Source organism: Ascaphus truei, chromosome 7 (assembly GCF_040206685.1).
Source record: "Ascaphus truei isolate aAscTru1 chromosome 7, aAscTru1.hap1, whole genome shotgun sequence".
Taxonomy (NCBI): Eukaryota; Metazoa; Chordata; class Amphibia; order Anura; family Ascaphidae; genus Ascaphus; species Ascaphus truei.
In genome coordinates this window covers 51972443-51989280 of record NC_134489.1, presented here as the reverse complement: position 1 = coordinate 51989280, position 16838 = coordinate 51972443, and the positions used below count along the sequence as shown (strand labels likewise).

At 36.8% G+C, this 16838-nt stretch overlaps 1 protein-coding gene across 1 annotated transcript; it reads right to left on the bottom strand.

Annotated features, from left to right (window-relative positions):
* Positions 1-3249: 3249 nt before the first annotated feature.
* MSTN (myostatin) lies at positions 3250-13895 on the bottom strand. Its single transcript, XM_075608372.1, has 3 exons — positions 13353-13895; positions 7582-7949; positions 3250-5709 (listed from the first exon to the last, which is right to left on the bottom strand). The coding sequence occupies exons 1-3, from the start codon at positions 13714-13716 to the stop codon at positions 5329-5331; spliced, it is 1113 nt and encodes a 370-aa protein (XP_075464487.1). The 5' UTR covers positions 13717-13895; the 3' UTR covers positions 3250-5328.
* Positions 13896-16838: the final 2943 nt, after the last annotated feature.

Here is a 16838-nt window from a genome sequence, read left to right as displayed (position 1 = left end):
TTCTCTGTTCTTCGGACTTAGTACTCTGCCCTGCCCCGGCCACTTAGAACTCCGACACTTCTCCACATTCCGTCTCCCCTTTGAACTACGAAGTCTATCCAGACTGCCCGGCACCTTTGTATATTCCCAGGCTGGTTGAATAGACATGTATAGTAAATGCACAACTCATAATAAAATATGTTTTAGTACACAATACCTCCCATATGTGTGCGGGAGATGGATCTGGGATATCTGGGCTCAGAAACCAGGAGTCTGGGGGACACTGGGCAGCCCCGGTGTAATTCCACCTGCGTATCGACAAATGGTCCCTGCACGCCGAGGAGAATTAGGGAATTACCAGTAACTTTGGCCCCCGAATTCCTTCAAACAAAATAATTGCATTTCGACCAAAATATCCCACATAAAACTTACACACAAGAAATTTCACGTTTCTAGGGCAAAGGGAACATGTAGGGGTCACTTTATTTTTCACATGTATAATCCCTGGTCCCTGGCTTATGGTGCTAAGTAGCTACCAGGGACCCAACGGTTTCATGAGTAACCAGATGGGCTTAAACCTTTATTGTAAAGCCTAGTGATTCCCTCCCGTCACAAAAATGTTCACTTTATGACATGGTTAATAATGACTGTATAATGTATGGGTGTACAGTAATGTATATCCATACATACCTCAACAATGTAAATGAATATTGCATTTATGATAATGTACAAATAAAAAAACAAGGAAGGACTGTGATGGTAGGGGTAGATCTTACTGCTTTTAATAAAGGTCAAGCCTTGCCATTACCCCTACCTGTCAGTAATACCTTTGAATTGGTTGTATATATATATGTACTGTAGGGCCCTGCTCTTCAGCGTTCCTCCAATATGGTGGTCCTATTTCCTGACTTCAGTCATGTTTCCGCGCATTCGCAGAAGGGAACACGGACCCCGCGCATGCACAGAAGGGAACGCTGACTTCGAGCATGCGCAGAAGGGGCCGCCCGACTCCGCGCATGTGCAGAATGTTGCATTCTGAGGCGGAGGATGGAGGAGGGGTGGGATATCGCCGGTGAACATAGCATTTGTGTGCTCTGCACAAAAAAATGCTATGTTGCGCTTTTCGGCGATATCCGCTTTCTGCGGGGGCCTGGACCCGAACCCACTATCTGAGTGGGGGCCGTCTATATTGTAAAGCCTGATTCCGGCACTGCAGGACCAGGGGTTAACTTTGTGTTCGGGAGAAATGTTGCAACGTTTCATGTGACCTTTCCCTGTAATTGTTTTCATGTTTCTCTTAGTGTTTTCCCACTAATCAGGGGCTGGGTCATATTGAAGGCACCTGGCCATATCCCTCCATTATTATTTCCATGCTGTTGCATGAGGTATAAAGGTGAGGATGGAGGCCCTGTTAGTTCTATGGCTAAGAGAATTCCAGAGTTCTAGAGCGAGTTCCAGCCAGAGCTGGTTCCAGACAGTTCCAGCCAGAGCCAGTGGCAGTTACAGGTCTGAGCGTTCTGAGCATCTGAGTGTCAGTTGGTTTCTGAAGTGGTGACTGCTTCACACAGTATGGGAGCAGGACGGGGGAAACTTCCTCACGGGTGTCCCCGCACCTAGGTTTATATGGTGCTCCCAGTTACCTCAGGTGGGAGTGTATATGTTTTATGTACAGACAGTTGTTGATACTTATTTTTTCCAATAAATTCATTTTATTAACTGTTGTTCTGTCTGGCAAATTGATCCCTGGTGTGATCGTGCTAATCCCCTGTGACAAGGACCTCCTTCATTTATTTTAATTTTACATGAATAAAAATGAAATATTAACTTATATTGTTGAGGTATGTACTGTATGAATATACATTATTGTACACCCATACTTTATAAAGTCATTATTACATTATATACCATATTAGTGCACACAAACAAATCCTTATAATCTCTAAAAAAAAAAAAATATGCAGATATTTCTGTGAGCCATAAGATATATCTTTGTATGACACGTAGAACTGTTTGTAATGAAAGGGTTAAGTCCTATACTCATTACATTGCTTTTAGGCAATTTGTAGAAATAACGCAATGCTCCTCATGGTTTAGAAGTGAGTAAAGGCAGCTTTCAGCAAACGCTAAATATCTTGAGTTATTAGCATAACGTTAACAGTAACGGAGGTCTGAGGGTCTCCGTTTGTTGGTAATGTGCTCTTTAGCATATTATTTGCACATAAAGAAGCCTAAGGTCCATTAAAATGTAACATTCCCTTATTTGTAAGGAAATTGGCTGAACAAAGTAGCTTGAAGCAGCTTTGGGGATATGCGTTACGGATATGGATACATTAAAATTAAATAAGGTAACCTTAATATTCGCGACCTTCTTAGGATCTACCCCCTAGTGTTGACTTAGCATAAAGCCTTTTAATGATATTTGTTGATTGATTATGGTTTTCTCACTATAATTTTTTGTTCATAACTTCATTTGTGCTGGACGACGGAATGCTGCATCAACCCAGCCAGAGAAGTCTGCAAGATATTGCTTCACAATGTGAGACGAAAGGTCTGTTTCAGTGACACTGTACAGTATCTTACCTTTGGCAGTAATGGTGTACTAGTGCTGAATTATTGCATTTTTGGGACATTCCTACAAGATACACTATGAATAATGGAGCCCCTAGTACAAATTCCTTCAGCAATTATGTATTTTCTTTCAATTCAAGCAAATGTGCTAAATATCATTGGTATAGAACTTTAGTAGATTGAGGATTTTTTTGTGGGAAACCTTGATGCCTGAATTCAATCTGTTGATCGCTGATTTTTTGTTATGTGTTGTAACCCAGAGTCATATAAGGGTTCCGGAGACCAAATAGGACTACTGTATATGTGAAGAAGACAGGAAAGTATCAAAACAAAGAATTTCTGGCACTTTGGAAATGTATATGCAGTGCATTAAATAATATTTTTATAAGTGTTTTGGTCACCAGTATGGATCAAAAATATTTGTTTATATAAAATTGACATTCCCTGAGTAATTTAACCTTTTTATTGCCTTTCACTTTTACAGGAAAGTTGTAGATGAAAAAATTATTAATACTATCGCAAACCTGATTACTATGATAAAGCAGGGTTTTTGAGGCATATTGGTCCTGTAAAAGTGTTGTTTCTGCGTTAGTTGTTATATCTTTAAATTGATCAACAAATCAAACTTCAAATAAATAATTAAAAATGTTACAACAAACTTCAAGCATATTTATTTATTTATTGAAGATGTTTTTTTTCTGCAAGAGTATAGAGGTATCACATTTATAATAGGCATTTTTTTTTTACAGCTATTGGAAATGAAATATTTATTTACAAAACAATGCAGTGTACATATTACACAAGTGTCATAAATGTTTGTTTTCACATCATTTGAAGGAAGCAATCATTTGCATTGGATTTGCATAGTGCAAAGCTGCAAAAAGTAACATTGCCAGAGCAAAAATAAGTGATTGAAAAAAATAGCTTGTTACATTTTCAAATCTTTGTGATATAATGTGGCCTGCCGCTAAGGTTAATAAAAAAGGAAATAAAATTTAAAAAATCTGAATTTGTCTGTAAATAATGCACACAGGTAAAAAGTCTTGAAGGAGCTTTCAGTTGTTTGCAAACTGTCTATTGGTGGCCAATGCAATGTATACACATAATTGTATGACAAATAAAAATATTGAACATATGAAACATTTTATTTCACGTATATACAATAATTGTGATCAGCGCTATTGTGCCTGAATTAGAAATATCTGACATTGACTTTAATGGCAGGTATCAGTGATTCAGGACACAATAGCTTGGATGCGTTTTGATGACTCATGGCCAATGTGTGTTCTCAAGTAGAAACCTTTTTATACACAATAGAGTATTGGGATTTTCTCAGTTATTAGCTTGTCATATCTTTAGTGTTAGATCATCGGAAAAAAATTGCATCCATACAGTCCCATCATTTCAGATACTTTTTACATTCCTGATGGTTAGGACCATCTGCTGAGCTAATAAGTCATATTCAATTAAAGGTATTACATTTTGGACAAATATTCACTAGGCTATATAACTTTTTATTAGGCTCTTTAGTATTGAAAATTAGAATTTTAGAAAGGAGCTTATTTATTAAACTTTAATTGCGTCAATTAGAGCACTATCATATGGAAACTAATTTTTACTTCAATTGGCATTTCTGTGCAAAAGATACTATCAAAGTTGGAAGAATAGCCCTCATAGATTTCTTTTTTGAATTAATTTTAAATAATAACCCCTACATTAAAGGGCTATTTGAAGCTATTTTTAATGCACATTGTGAATATGAAAGCTGTTGCTACTTTAAAAATGTGTATGTGCATTTATTTAGTAAAAACAATGCAGTTACAAGCAAACAGATAAAAGTAACACTTACAGTATATATTGAACACAATTCCCATTGAAGGTGGCTAAACAATCTTATCTAAGTGAACAAAGACTGTGTAGCCATTCTTCCAAACTTAAATGTGCAACATTTCTGGTTAGTAATTTTTTTTGCACATATCTTTGAAAATGTCACATTTCATATTATTTTCTGTACGATTTTTTTTTTTTGGAAAAATAAAAAATGGCAATTTGTTTGAAATTTTACAAAAATGGCAAAATATCACTATTTTTAAGTTTTCCAAAGTTGCGTTAAACATACCAAGCTCACATAACCAATGTCCTTTTTTGTCGCACCTTGCCTTCTTCCGTGAAAAAAAAGCTAAAACATTTTGCTGTGTTCACAAATTTTTTGAATAGTTCACACATCTCTAATTCTGACAATACTATATTTAGCCATATTCACACTATTATTATCGCACTACCTGCATTACTAGCTCACAGGTGTGAACAAAAACCCTGTCTTGAATTATTGCATTCATATACATGCATGTTTTCCAGTTTAAAATGTCATTTGCAATGACATGTTAAAGTACATAATAAACAAAGTACGGATTTTGCAATAACAAAACAAATGAGAATGTGTCAAAGTTTGCTTCTATTTAGGGTTTGTGTAGAAGCATGAAAGGTAAAAGTTATCTTTTTTTTTTATTAAAGTTGAGGATTCAACTTGGTGTGAAATGCATTGAGTGGATTTGGTTCTCCTTCATGTTTCTGAAAGTCTACCATGGAATCACTTTGCTTTTAACTTACAGTTCTCATATTACCAGTTTCAGAACTGTATTATGTACAGTACAGTGCCTTCTTACTGTAGCTCATGTAAGGTATCTTGGTGCAGAAGTAAACCTGGACTGCGGGTCATTAAATTGTTGAGGGAGTAAGGTTAGGCTCCACATCTCATGGGATGATTGACCAAATGAATACTCATGAGCACCCACAACGATCTACCACCATGGCTGGAATTTTTCCATAAATGATTTGTTCATTTTCATTGAAATACAACATATTGATTGGGGACATTTTGGTTGGGGTGCAACAGGGGCCTGCTGAACCTCTTGGGTTTGCTTGCTGAACAAGATGGGTGTGGGGATATTTTTGCAGAAACACAATTCCACATTCCCCGGAGCAATAGTTGGCTTTATATCTTTTTGGTGCAATAATCCAGTCCCATCCAAAAGCTTCAAAATCCACCGTTAGTGGATAACGACAACACCGAGATTCTGTTGAATGCTCATCACAGTCGAGGCCAAAATCTCTTCGGGATCTCTTTGGTGTATCCATAACCTTTACCTCCATAAATGGATTCTGAGGATAGAAAGGGAAGATAAATTATTGCAAGCCTCAGTCCTCATTGAGCAAAACATTGGTAACTACAGTAGGTATCAAACTGCTGATAATTGCACATTGACATGATGCAAGAATGTTCTCCCTCCACCAAGTGTAAGAGGGTGGTTAAGCACATCTCTTACATTTGATATAGTACAGTTGGGTGCAAAGGGTAAAGCCATCTCAGACCTGGCAGATCTCATCAAGACAAAGTAGAAACAGCTTTGATGGAAGGCACAAATTGTCACGCATAATATTGTGCTAAATAACACCTACTTCAGAGTTCTAGTAGCCATATTGGTCCTGGAGAAAAGCAGATTCAATGTAGGTTTTTTGAGGAGCAACATCAGAGTTATTTATACAGATGTAGTAGACTGGGTTACTGTACCATCAACGCAATGTGATGTGTTAACGCTACTGCAGTATTTATAACAAGAATTACTGCGGCCTGTTAAAAACAATGGGGATGATATAACATACGCAAAAGTTTCCGCATTATTTCCTGTGTTAACTAGCATTAATAGGGATGATAACGCCTGCTATATGTGTAAATTAAATTGTACTTTACAGATATTTCGAAACCACATGGGTACACTTGAAGAAGAAACTTGTGAGGTTTCAATAGCTCAGTACACTATAATTCTACTTATGAATGTTGTTAGGTCCTGAGAACTGGTCATGCCTTGTAAGTGGCTCGCAGGCGTATACGATTTGGCCAAAGGGTTAACTAAATTACCCCTTTTCGAGAGATATATAGGTATTTCACTGTTTATTTTTGTCATATTGGATGTTGCTCTGGACTTCTTTGTTTTTAATTTAAATTATACTTTACAGAGCTTTCGAAACCACGTGGGTACACTTGAAGAAAAAACCTGTGAAGTTTCAATAGCTCAGTGCACTATAATTCTACTTATGAAGAATTCTAATGTTGTCTCACTAAAAGGTCTTACTACCTGCATAGAATTTGCACCTCTAAGCCCATAAATAGTTGTCTATTTAGTCACGGCAAAATATCCCATTGTTTCCTAATGGACCCTTTAGTTTGATAAAGCTGGTACAGGTTTTTTGCTTCTGTTTTGCCCTGGCTTTGCCGCTTGGAGACTTTGATGTATAGACCCCTGAATCTGCAGGCATACTTGTTTGTACTGTACTGTACATTAATATGGTATTTGTAAAACAGCTTAAAAAACACCATGGGGAATATAGAAAATCGTCTCCCAGTTGTGGAATTTGGGGTAAGGCAGAAGTGCACCAGATTTAACAGAACAAAATCAGTTGCTTTTAATAATTTTTTTTTTCGTTTGATTACATTAGTGCTCTTCTTTTGCCTAAGTTTTGCAGCTACTGTATTACTAAGGCCGTGCTTATAGTCCTGACTACGGCAATGGCGACGCAATGTCATCTATCGCCGTGGCATTTTTTGGAGGCAAGAGACGGCGTGGTTGGGGCGTGGCCGTGAGCGGTTCGCCCTCATTGGCTGAACCGCTCATGTACCCGCTGACATCACGCGGCGGTCGCTGAAAAATCAATTTTCATTGACTTCCAGTGATCACGACCAAGCCGTCGTGCCATCGCGGTGCCACCTACTATAGGTGCACACAAGGGCATAAGTAAACTTGTTTTGACGCGACGTTGCATCGCCGTCGCCAGGACTATAAACGCCACCTATTAGCTACAGCAACCTTGTTTTTGTTGATCATTACCCTCGTCAATTGTACTTAATATCATTAGGCATAGGAGTGGGTTTTAATTTGACTGTTGGCAATGTATTGTAAGCTTAATACTTAAACCATCCACCTAGTTATGTTGTTCCTCTGACATATATATTATTACTTTTCAAACACCACCTACCAGTCCATCTTCATTTGAACCATGGTAGGTTACTGGAAGATCACGTCCATTTTCATCACATGCTTTGATTTCAATGCCTAGGTTGGATTCAGGTTGTTTTAGCCAGTTTTGCAGCACAGTTTTCACATCAATGCTCTGCCAGATTCCAGAACCTGGGTTCATCTCAAGTTTCAGTGACCGGATTCCAGTATATCTTGTGCCATCTTTCAAAGGCTTGATGAGTCTGAAGATTTGTACAACTACAGTGGTGCGTTTCTGGAATGGTTTCAGATATACCCAGAGTTGTGCCTTTGCTATTTTATTGTATTGAATTATAGAGCTGAATTTAAAGAAGCAACATTTTTGTTTCTCTGTTGTCGGAAAATCAGCTATAAAATAAAGAAAAAAGGTTCTTGTCATGAATAATGTACAGATTCAAAAGAATGATTACACACGTAATACCTTTGTAAAATACACTTCAGTCTTTGGGAGCAATTACACAGAAATACAGTATAACTTTACAAAAAGGGAAATGTTACCGTTAAGAACAGGACCACTCCAGAGCATGCATGAAAGGCAAAACCAATTCTAAGTAATAAAGAAGTACTGAATATATACCTTATTTGTGTTGTATGTCCTGAAGTGGTCATGTCTGTTTGTAAATTCTAGCGCAATACACTCTAGTAACATTCAGTAATTGTAGAAATGTAGTTTGGTGTTGGTTTACAATGTCTAGATGGTTGTATTCCATGTCAGCAGCTGTAGCATTTGGCAAGTAGAATATTATATTCTACTACCAAGATTATGCATAGGTCAGCACAATGTGATTTGAAGTTATTTCTATCTTTTTTGAAATGAGACCTAAAAACATTTAATTAAATTAGATCACTAGTTGTATATGCCTTTCTCCTCCTTATATCCCTTTGTAACAAAAGGCTTTGTTGGCTTCCTTTTATATTCTATATTAACCACCAATGTACAGTATCTTCTTCAATGCTCAAAAACTCTTTTCTTATATCTCAAATCTGATCCCGTCCTATGTCCTACTTGGCTTTCATGCTTTGCTCAAGGCATTTTACAGGGACCTACGTACTGTAGAATGGGGTTTACCTGTTGTCTGAACTTTACACTTGAATCCTGTTTCACTCATTGTTCTTCTTACCAAGCTCCTTCACATTTCAAGACATATTTCTTTAATGAAAACATTTCAATTACTTGTTAAAGTAACTATATGTCTCAATTCAGATTTACCATATTGTCTCTAAGTCTAAGACACACTATAAAGGTTAATGCACTTACATCTGTCCCTACATTCTCTGTGACGGTAAGTGTCCCATCATACCACTTAAAATGAACAGTTTTTTTCCCCAGTGTACTTTTTTTGATACAACTATTCCTATTTGAATTATACTTCCTAATGTTATACTGCAAGAGTTAAATTCATAGGGAGTGCTACTGTATGTAAAACAATATCATACTTGTATGACATTAATTTAGATACAGTAAAGTGCTTTTGTAATTGATAAGACTGATGCCTCCACCACATTTGCACTTATCCTCTTTCCTGCTCCGGTATATGGATAATGCGCTTACATTCACTTTCTATCACTTTATGTGTGTCACTTGGCCACTTAGGGGACTATGCAGGTACTGTAGCTTCGATGTTGTCACTACAACATCGACCGTGTTTGTATGTTACTACCTCACGGTATAACATTTGTGAAAAAAACATTCAGTAAGATATAACGCATTTTAAATACATTCTAAAAAATATTTAACCCACGATTTGCATTACAAAGCTACTTGCAGTAGAAGTTAGTGGCAAAAAATGCACGTTTCCGTGTCTTTTTTTTACCTACAGCATGGTTTGTTTTTGCAAGAGTGATAACGCTGGTAAAAAAAAAAGCAATTTTCAAGGGGGTTTTGACATGTTATTGCAGCTTACTGAATATCTAAACATGCAAAATCACTTGTAAAGTTAAGTCACTTATCAAAGCTACTAGAATAGGGCCCTGTGACTGTCAGCTCTTTGGGCAAACATTTTCTCCCAGTGTTTACTTTGCGGTCTAATTATGTAGCCCACGGGTTCTCAACTCCAGTCCTCGGGACCCCCCAACAGGTCAGGTTTTCAGGATATCCCAGCTTCAGCACAGGTAGCTCAATCAGTGGCTCAGTCTTTGGCTGACCTGTTGGGGGTCTTGAGAACTGGTGTTGAGTATGCCAATATCCCCATATCAAGGTTTCTCAGCAGCAGAACTTGGTACAACACCAGATTTATCCTAGAAAAAAAAGAATTGAAATTGAAAGTTATTGTATTATTTTTGTTGTTGCTCTGATACATCAGAGGTTGTTGCTTCCCCAGTTTTACAGCCATGAGATTTGGTTAACAAACCCTCACCCTATCCACATTCCTCCCTGTGTCGGCGTATACGGTACAGTGCTGCATACATAGTTACATACTTATTTACAAGTAACATAAAAAAGCTGTGGACCTTTTTTTTTTTGCTTATTCAGCTGCGACATTAAGTCAAAGAGTATTATAACTTGTATTAATATGCCTGTGCTGCAGCACACAATTCATGACCATTACAGGCATGTGGTGTCTATTTATAATTGAAGGACTCCTATTCAAATGCATCCAGATATCTATTTCCTTTAGGAAATCAGAGTATAAAGAATCGGTGGAGCCTGACCAATCATTATTCAGGTCGTGTAATTGTAACTTCATGTAAACACAGTGAGAATAATTTTGCTGAGTTAATAGTATGCTCTCCTCCTCCATCTATATATATACAGTCAAGAAACATATATATATATATTTATTTATTTTTAAGACCTGTGAGGTCCTAATCTTTACTACTATATGTATTACCTGGGGGTTTTTAGAGCACCGCTGGAAGAAGAGATCAGTGTATCTCGAAAGCTCGCATAAATAAAAGCATTTTGTTAGCCACAGAATGGTATCGTCTATTCGTTTTTGATTCTTAAGCTCGGCTAACATGGTACAGAGACCTCTACATCTATATATACACATCTATATATACACATCCATCTATCTTTCTATCTATACATACACACAGACACATATATATACTGTATATCCCTGATGTTTTTTCTACGGACAAGGAAAACTCTCAGTATATATATATATATATATATATATATATATATATATATATATATATATATATATATATATATATATATATATATATATATATATACACACACACACACACTCTGAGTGTTTCCCTTGCCTGTTTTAAAAAGTACAAATTAATTTCAGTGTATCAGACGTTATTATACCAGCTATGGAATGGTAAGGGGTGAAATTGCGCTATCAGTTTGCACAATTGTGCAATTGGGATCGTTGTTGCTCAATGACTGTATTGAAAATTGCAAGAAAACAATATCACATGATAACGCGTTCAATTTTTAAAACTATGATTGACATACTGATTTGCTAGATACACCTTTGTATCCCAGCCCTGATCACTTCAATGTACTGTATTCATTGCAGCTATACTCTTTATTTGGTTTGGTGTAAGCCTAATTGTAGCACTTAATAAAAGCAATACATCCAGTATGGTATAAATACAGAAATCTGTGATTGTACCTTTCACAGATAGACTTCATGGCTTACATTTGCAAGGCTAGTCTACATATATATTATAACAGAATTAACATGGTAGAACATATGTTCCAAAGTTAAGTTATTTGTTTCATTATGTTAATGTGTGCCCAAAATAAGAAAAAAAGTGTCTTAAAATCATCCGTGATGTTCAACGTGATATAAATCCCTAAAACGTCTGAATGAAGTGGTTATATATCAACCAAAAATGTATGGGACGCAACACAGATGTTTCATTATATACTGTAGGTTAACAAAATGTATTTTCCCAGTATAGGTATTATAAATAATATTACACTAATAATTCATATATACCAACACTAGTTATCAATAAAAAAAATACACATCCTCCCATTTAATTTAAATAGTATCAGTCCAGTATCCAGTATTCAAGATGACAAATGCGTCAAAAATAATTTCAAACAACGAATTGTACATCATAAATACAGTATTAAGTCTTTATACATACAATGCACATTTTATGAAGGTTCGTACTACTTTTCAGCATAATAAAAATTCTCATTTGTTCAAAGTACATAGGCCCCCATGTCTTGGTGGGTAAAGTGGTCCTTATCTGCTGTCACTTTTCTAAGTTTCGTTACAGTATCAGCATTGGATAATGTTCCATAAAATAATAATTAGACTGTGTTTAATCACAGAATACAAATGTTTTATACTTGGTGGCAAATCTGTTTAGACACCGTATTTAAAAGTTTTATACCACAGATACAGTATATGTTAAGGGCGGGATCCCTTTGAAACATCCCATTTAAAAATAATAATAATAATAATAATGGAAATGTACTTAAAACAAGAAAGTACTGGTTCTATACAGTCTTTCAACCATTGACCAAATATCTTTCTTCTTTGAGCAAAATAAAAAAGGGGGTGGGGGTGGGTAGCCGTGTTGGTCCTTTCTTCAATGTAGTAACAAAGGACGGAGAGGGTGAACAGTAGGTGGTATGATACCTTTTATAAGACCAACAAGTAGTTGATATGTTACAAGCTTTTGAACCTCCCAGAGTCCTTCATCATGTAACATATCAACTACTTGTTGGTCCAAGAAAATATATCATATCCTTCAGAAAATATAACCCCAAGTGATTCTAACACATACCACAATACTACCAATAATTCACATTTATACGACAACCTTTAATTGCCAAAGAACACTACCGCTATACTTCAGTGGCATACATTCCAGTACACACAGCGCACAGTATTTTCAGCACTCTGGTTTGCCAAGCATTCTACAGTAGTGAAATGAAGAAAGGCAGATGCATCGTTTCCATTTATTTCCACTGTGGGAAATCAACTAAAATATCACTTTCAACACCTTGACCACTGTGCAAAACCTCCTCCAGATATTATTACAACTGTGCTATTATTGATTTTATGTAGTGCCTATCACTCTTACCCTCAAGCACGTGTAATGACAAACAGTACACCCCTCTTAGAGAGGGATCTGCATATTTTAAGGGCAGCGCGGTTTGGGAGTAATTTCTGGAGTACTCCAATAACATTTTGGGATTTATATTCTCTATAAAAAGATGCGTGCTTGGGCCTATTCAAAATAGCTTTGTTCATTTTCGTGAGAGGTGTCCCAAGGCAGGCAATGATGCTCCCTAACTATTACTAATAGATAGAGAAGAATTATATATGAAACACAATTCATATCACAAATTAAGATTGTACCGAATCTACTGTACTGTTTGCGCATCTGCTAATGAACTATTTAAGATGATTTAAGCCCTTTTTTCTCACTTAGCCCCTCTAGTACACTGCCTAGAGCTATCTCTTATGCTTTTACATGGACCTGCAACACATTGCAAAGCAATACGCTGCTAGCCTCCATGTCGCCAAAGGGATCAACTCCTGCTACTTACTTAAATTAACATCCAATATAAATATTCAGCCTTCAACAGCTTCTAGCGTCTAACCATTTTTCCATGGAGCTTAAAAGCTTGAATTAAAAAAAAAAAAAAACAGCACTTGGAGCTTAATAGCAGTTTCATGCATTCCTCTAAATTCATCGTGACCACAAGGCTGCATTTCAATTACTCTTAAAGTGTAAAGAAAACTGTATTGGATTTCCCACTTAGTTGCACTCTGTAGCCACTCTGAAAGTTGCTTCATAAAGTCACTGGCATACTTTACTTACGTTCCGTAGGCATTGTAATGATAGTTTCAGTGGTGGCATGATAATCATCATCTTCCAAAGACACCTCACTGCTGTCATCTCTCTGGACATCATACTGGTCAATCAGGTCTTGCAGCGGTGGAGCTTTGGGCAAAAGATGTTTTATAGCATCCCTGCTAATGTTAGGCGCCTGCTCCAGTCGCAGTTTGCTAAGGATTTGGATTTTTATAGCTTCTAGTCTTGAAGACTTGCTGTTCTGTCTCCAGGTACATGCACTGCACAAGGTATCTTTATCTGTAGCTTGATTGCTGTCGTTCAGATCCACTGGGCTCAATACAACCATCATACACAGGTAAATATAACTACACACTCTTAACTCTATCATGTTCTCATTCAGTCAATTTTTCCTTAATTTTTTTTTGTCTTTTTTCCTATTTTTTTTTCTTTTCTTTTTGTTGTTCCTCTATTTTTTTTGTAGTTGATGTCTTGTAAAGCCAACAGACTACTGATTAAAATATGAAGTCAAGGAGAAGAGAGGAAACTGCAACACTGATAAATCATGTATATTCCATGTGTACTTTTATACTCCAACTTAGATTACGCTTGTGTCATCAGAACCAATGATTGGCTCCCACAGACAATGAATCTAACTGGCAGAAGTTAGACCCTCACTGTCACAAGAAGGGCAATTTATTACAGCCCAGAACGAGTTCATCTTTCTTAACACATAAAATAAGCACAGCTTTTCATGTCACAGATTTGGTTCTGATGTTCAAATACCATGCGTGACCGGCACGATAGAGCTCTAGTTCTAAATGACAGAGAAAATTGCATGTTTTGTCCATAACATGAGCATTTTGTTTTAACATCAAGAATAATATTTTACCGAAACTCTAAGCTGCAACCTTGCTACAAGTTGTGATGCAAGAAATGGCATCAGAGTCATCAATAAAAGCAGTGGCTTTTTTTTTTCTTTCAAAAACATTGGGCTGTTTTTGCACCCGGAATTGCTTTCGTTTTACAGACCGGAGACTTTACTAAATATCCCCACATATATATAATTTTGTGTGTAGTTTTATTTTCCTATGCAACAGGTTCATATTGGTCAGAGCCTGTAATTTTCAAATATCGGTTTATTAGTGCAGTTTTTATTTGGTATTTAGTTGTACTATTTTTTTTTTTTTTTTTTTTTTAAAGAGATGCTGTAGATATGTATCACTGTGACTTTTAGAAGTTTTGCACACAAGATAGTTAAAAGATCTCTTTTAAGTATGATTTTACACAAACTCAAAATTAAAGTAATGCATTACAGTTAGTATGATGTGCAAGAATAGTATATACATTTACAATTATTTATATATATATATATATATATATATATATATATATATATATATATGCAAATATAGCTGTATGCTCATCTGCATGTCTTAGGCAGGTCTGCAACGGGCAAAAAGTGACACTGTGTGCTCATTTGCATGTCATTTCCCAGAATCCCTTGCTGCAGTGGAAGTGCTGTATGCTGGGTGATAATGGGGAAAGGCGGGGTTGCAGACCTGCCTAAGACATGCAGATGAGCATACAGCTATATTTGCTTTCCTGTGGAGGGTTTTTGTCACTTTTTTTACTCACCATAACTTAACTCAGTATTATATATATATATATATATATATATATATATATATATATATATATATATATATATATATATATATATATATAATGCAATCAGCCAGTTCCAAGTATGTTAATTAAATATTCAAAGTAATTATATAGAATACTTAAATGAATATAGATGATTTGGCCCATATTTACTACACATTGCTATACATCACAGACAGTTTCCTGTCCAGGAAAAATCCTTATGGTTTATTCAAGTGAACTGACCATGAGTTGCCTTACGGCAGATAGCACTATTGTGTTTATTACTAGATTGTTTCTTTATTCCCTGACTCTGCCATCTCTGCAGTGAAGCTGTCCTGCTTCAACTACTATTTGCCATTCTTGTACTAGTACCAGCACTGGCACTACTCTCTATCAGTATGTGTCCCATGGTACATGATTAGTTTCTTGAATAGTGGTCCCCTCCTGCAAGATATATATATATATGTGTGTGTGTGTGTGTGTGTGTGTGTGTGTGTGTGTGTGTGTGTGTGTGTGTGTGTGTGTGTGTGTGTGTGTGTGTGTGTGTGTGTGTGTGTGTGTGTGTGTGTGTGTGTCTATGTATGTATGTATGTATGTAAAGCATATTGTGTGTATATATATATATATATATATATATATATATATATATACACACACACACAATAAAGGAACAGAAGGACAGGCACTCCCATATTAAGAAAACGTGATGTTAAATACTCAGCATTTCGATAGCCCCCCTCACATTTGGATACTATTTACTTTAAGCCCTTTATACTGTAAGTTTTGGTTGAAGGGAGTGTACTCTGTATTTGACAGTTATTGTAATTGAGATTGTTCCTGTTATTATGTATCAACTGAGACTAGTGTGGAGCTGATTTGATACTTGTGGTCTTATGCCATATCGCTCAGTGCCAGCCTTTAAAACATTTTTTGTTTGTGATTTATACCTTGTTGGTCCCACTAGCTGCCCCTCTTCTTCCCTTGTCCCAACAGGGTGACATCACTAGGTTTCTCTGGATCACCCTACGCATTTCTGGAAGATCTCTCACGTCCTCAGGAGCTCCATGCAGTAACAGCATGGACTAGAAGCCCCCGAGGAAGAGAGAGATCTTCACGAAACGCGTAGGGTGATCCAGCAAATCTGTGTTGATTGTGAAAGTCCCCAGCCATCTTGGAATGACATCACCACTAAAGGGAGGCGCTGAGGTGCAGGAGATTGGAGAAGGGAGCATAGAGAGTGCAGGCCACACAGGCTCCAGAGTGATACTCTGACACGCAGTTCAAGCCCAATTATGGGATCCTAGAGGTCCACAAGATGGTTCTAGCAATACCTGATCAGGTTACAGTATATGTGTTTACTGCAGTAAGCACAAATGTGAGTGCAATTGTTTATCATTTTTATTTTTGTTCTATTTTTGTGGAATTAAATCGTATACACTATGAGAGTTGTCTCTGCGTGCTCTTCTATTTTTAGTTGAAATATATATGTATATATATATATAGTCATAGGTATTAAAGTTTGCACTCACGTATTTCATAGAAGGCAGATGCTCGTCCCATAGATGACCAGGGAAATCCTGATAACAAACAGACAGCACACCGCAGAGTAGATCCTCACTGCCCTGAGGATGGTCTCTCTACGAGGACCGAAACGTTGGCTGCCTTGTGTTCACAATACACATTTTTTGGATCTTATCTGCGGTGTGCTGTCTGTTTGTTATCAGGATTTCCCTGGTCACTATATGCCTATATCATTTTTGGACAATACTGTAAAGTAACGTTTTGCTTCTAGTCTATCCGCAACATTAATAGTTAATAACAAAGAGAGGGAGTGCCTGTACCAGAAACACTGTGCCATTGAGT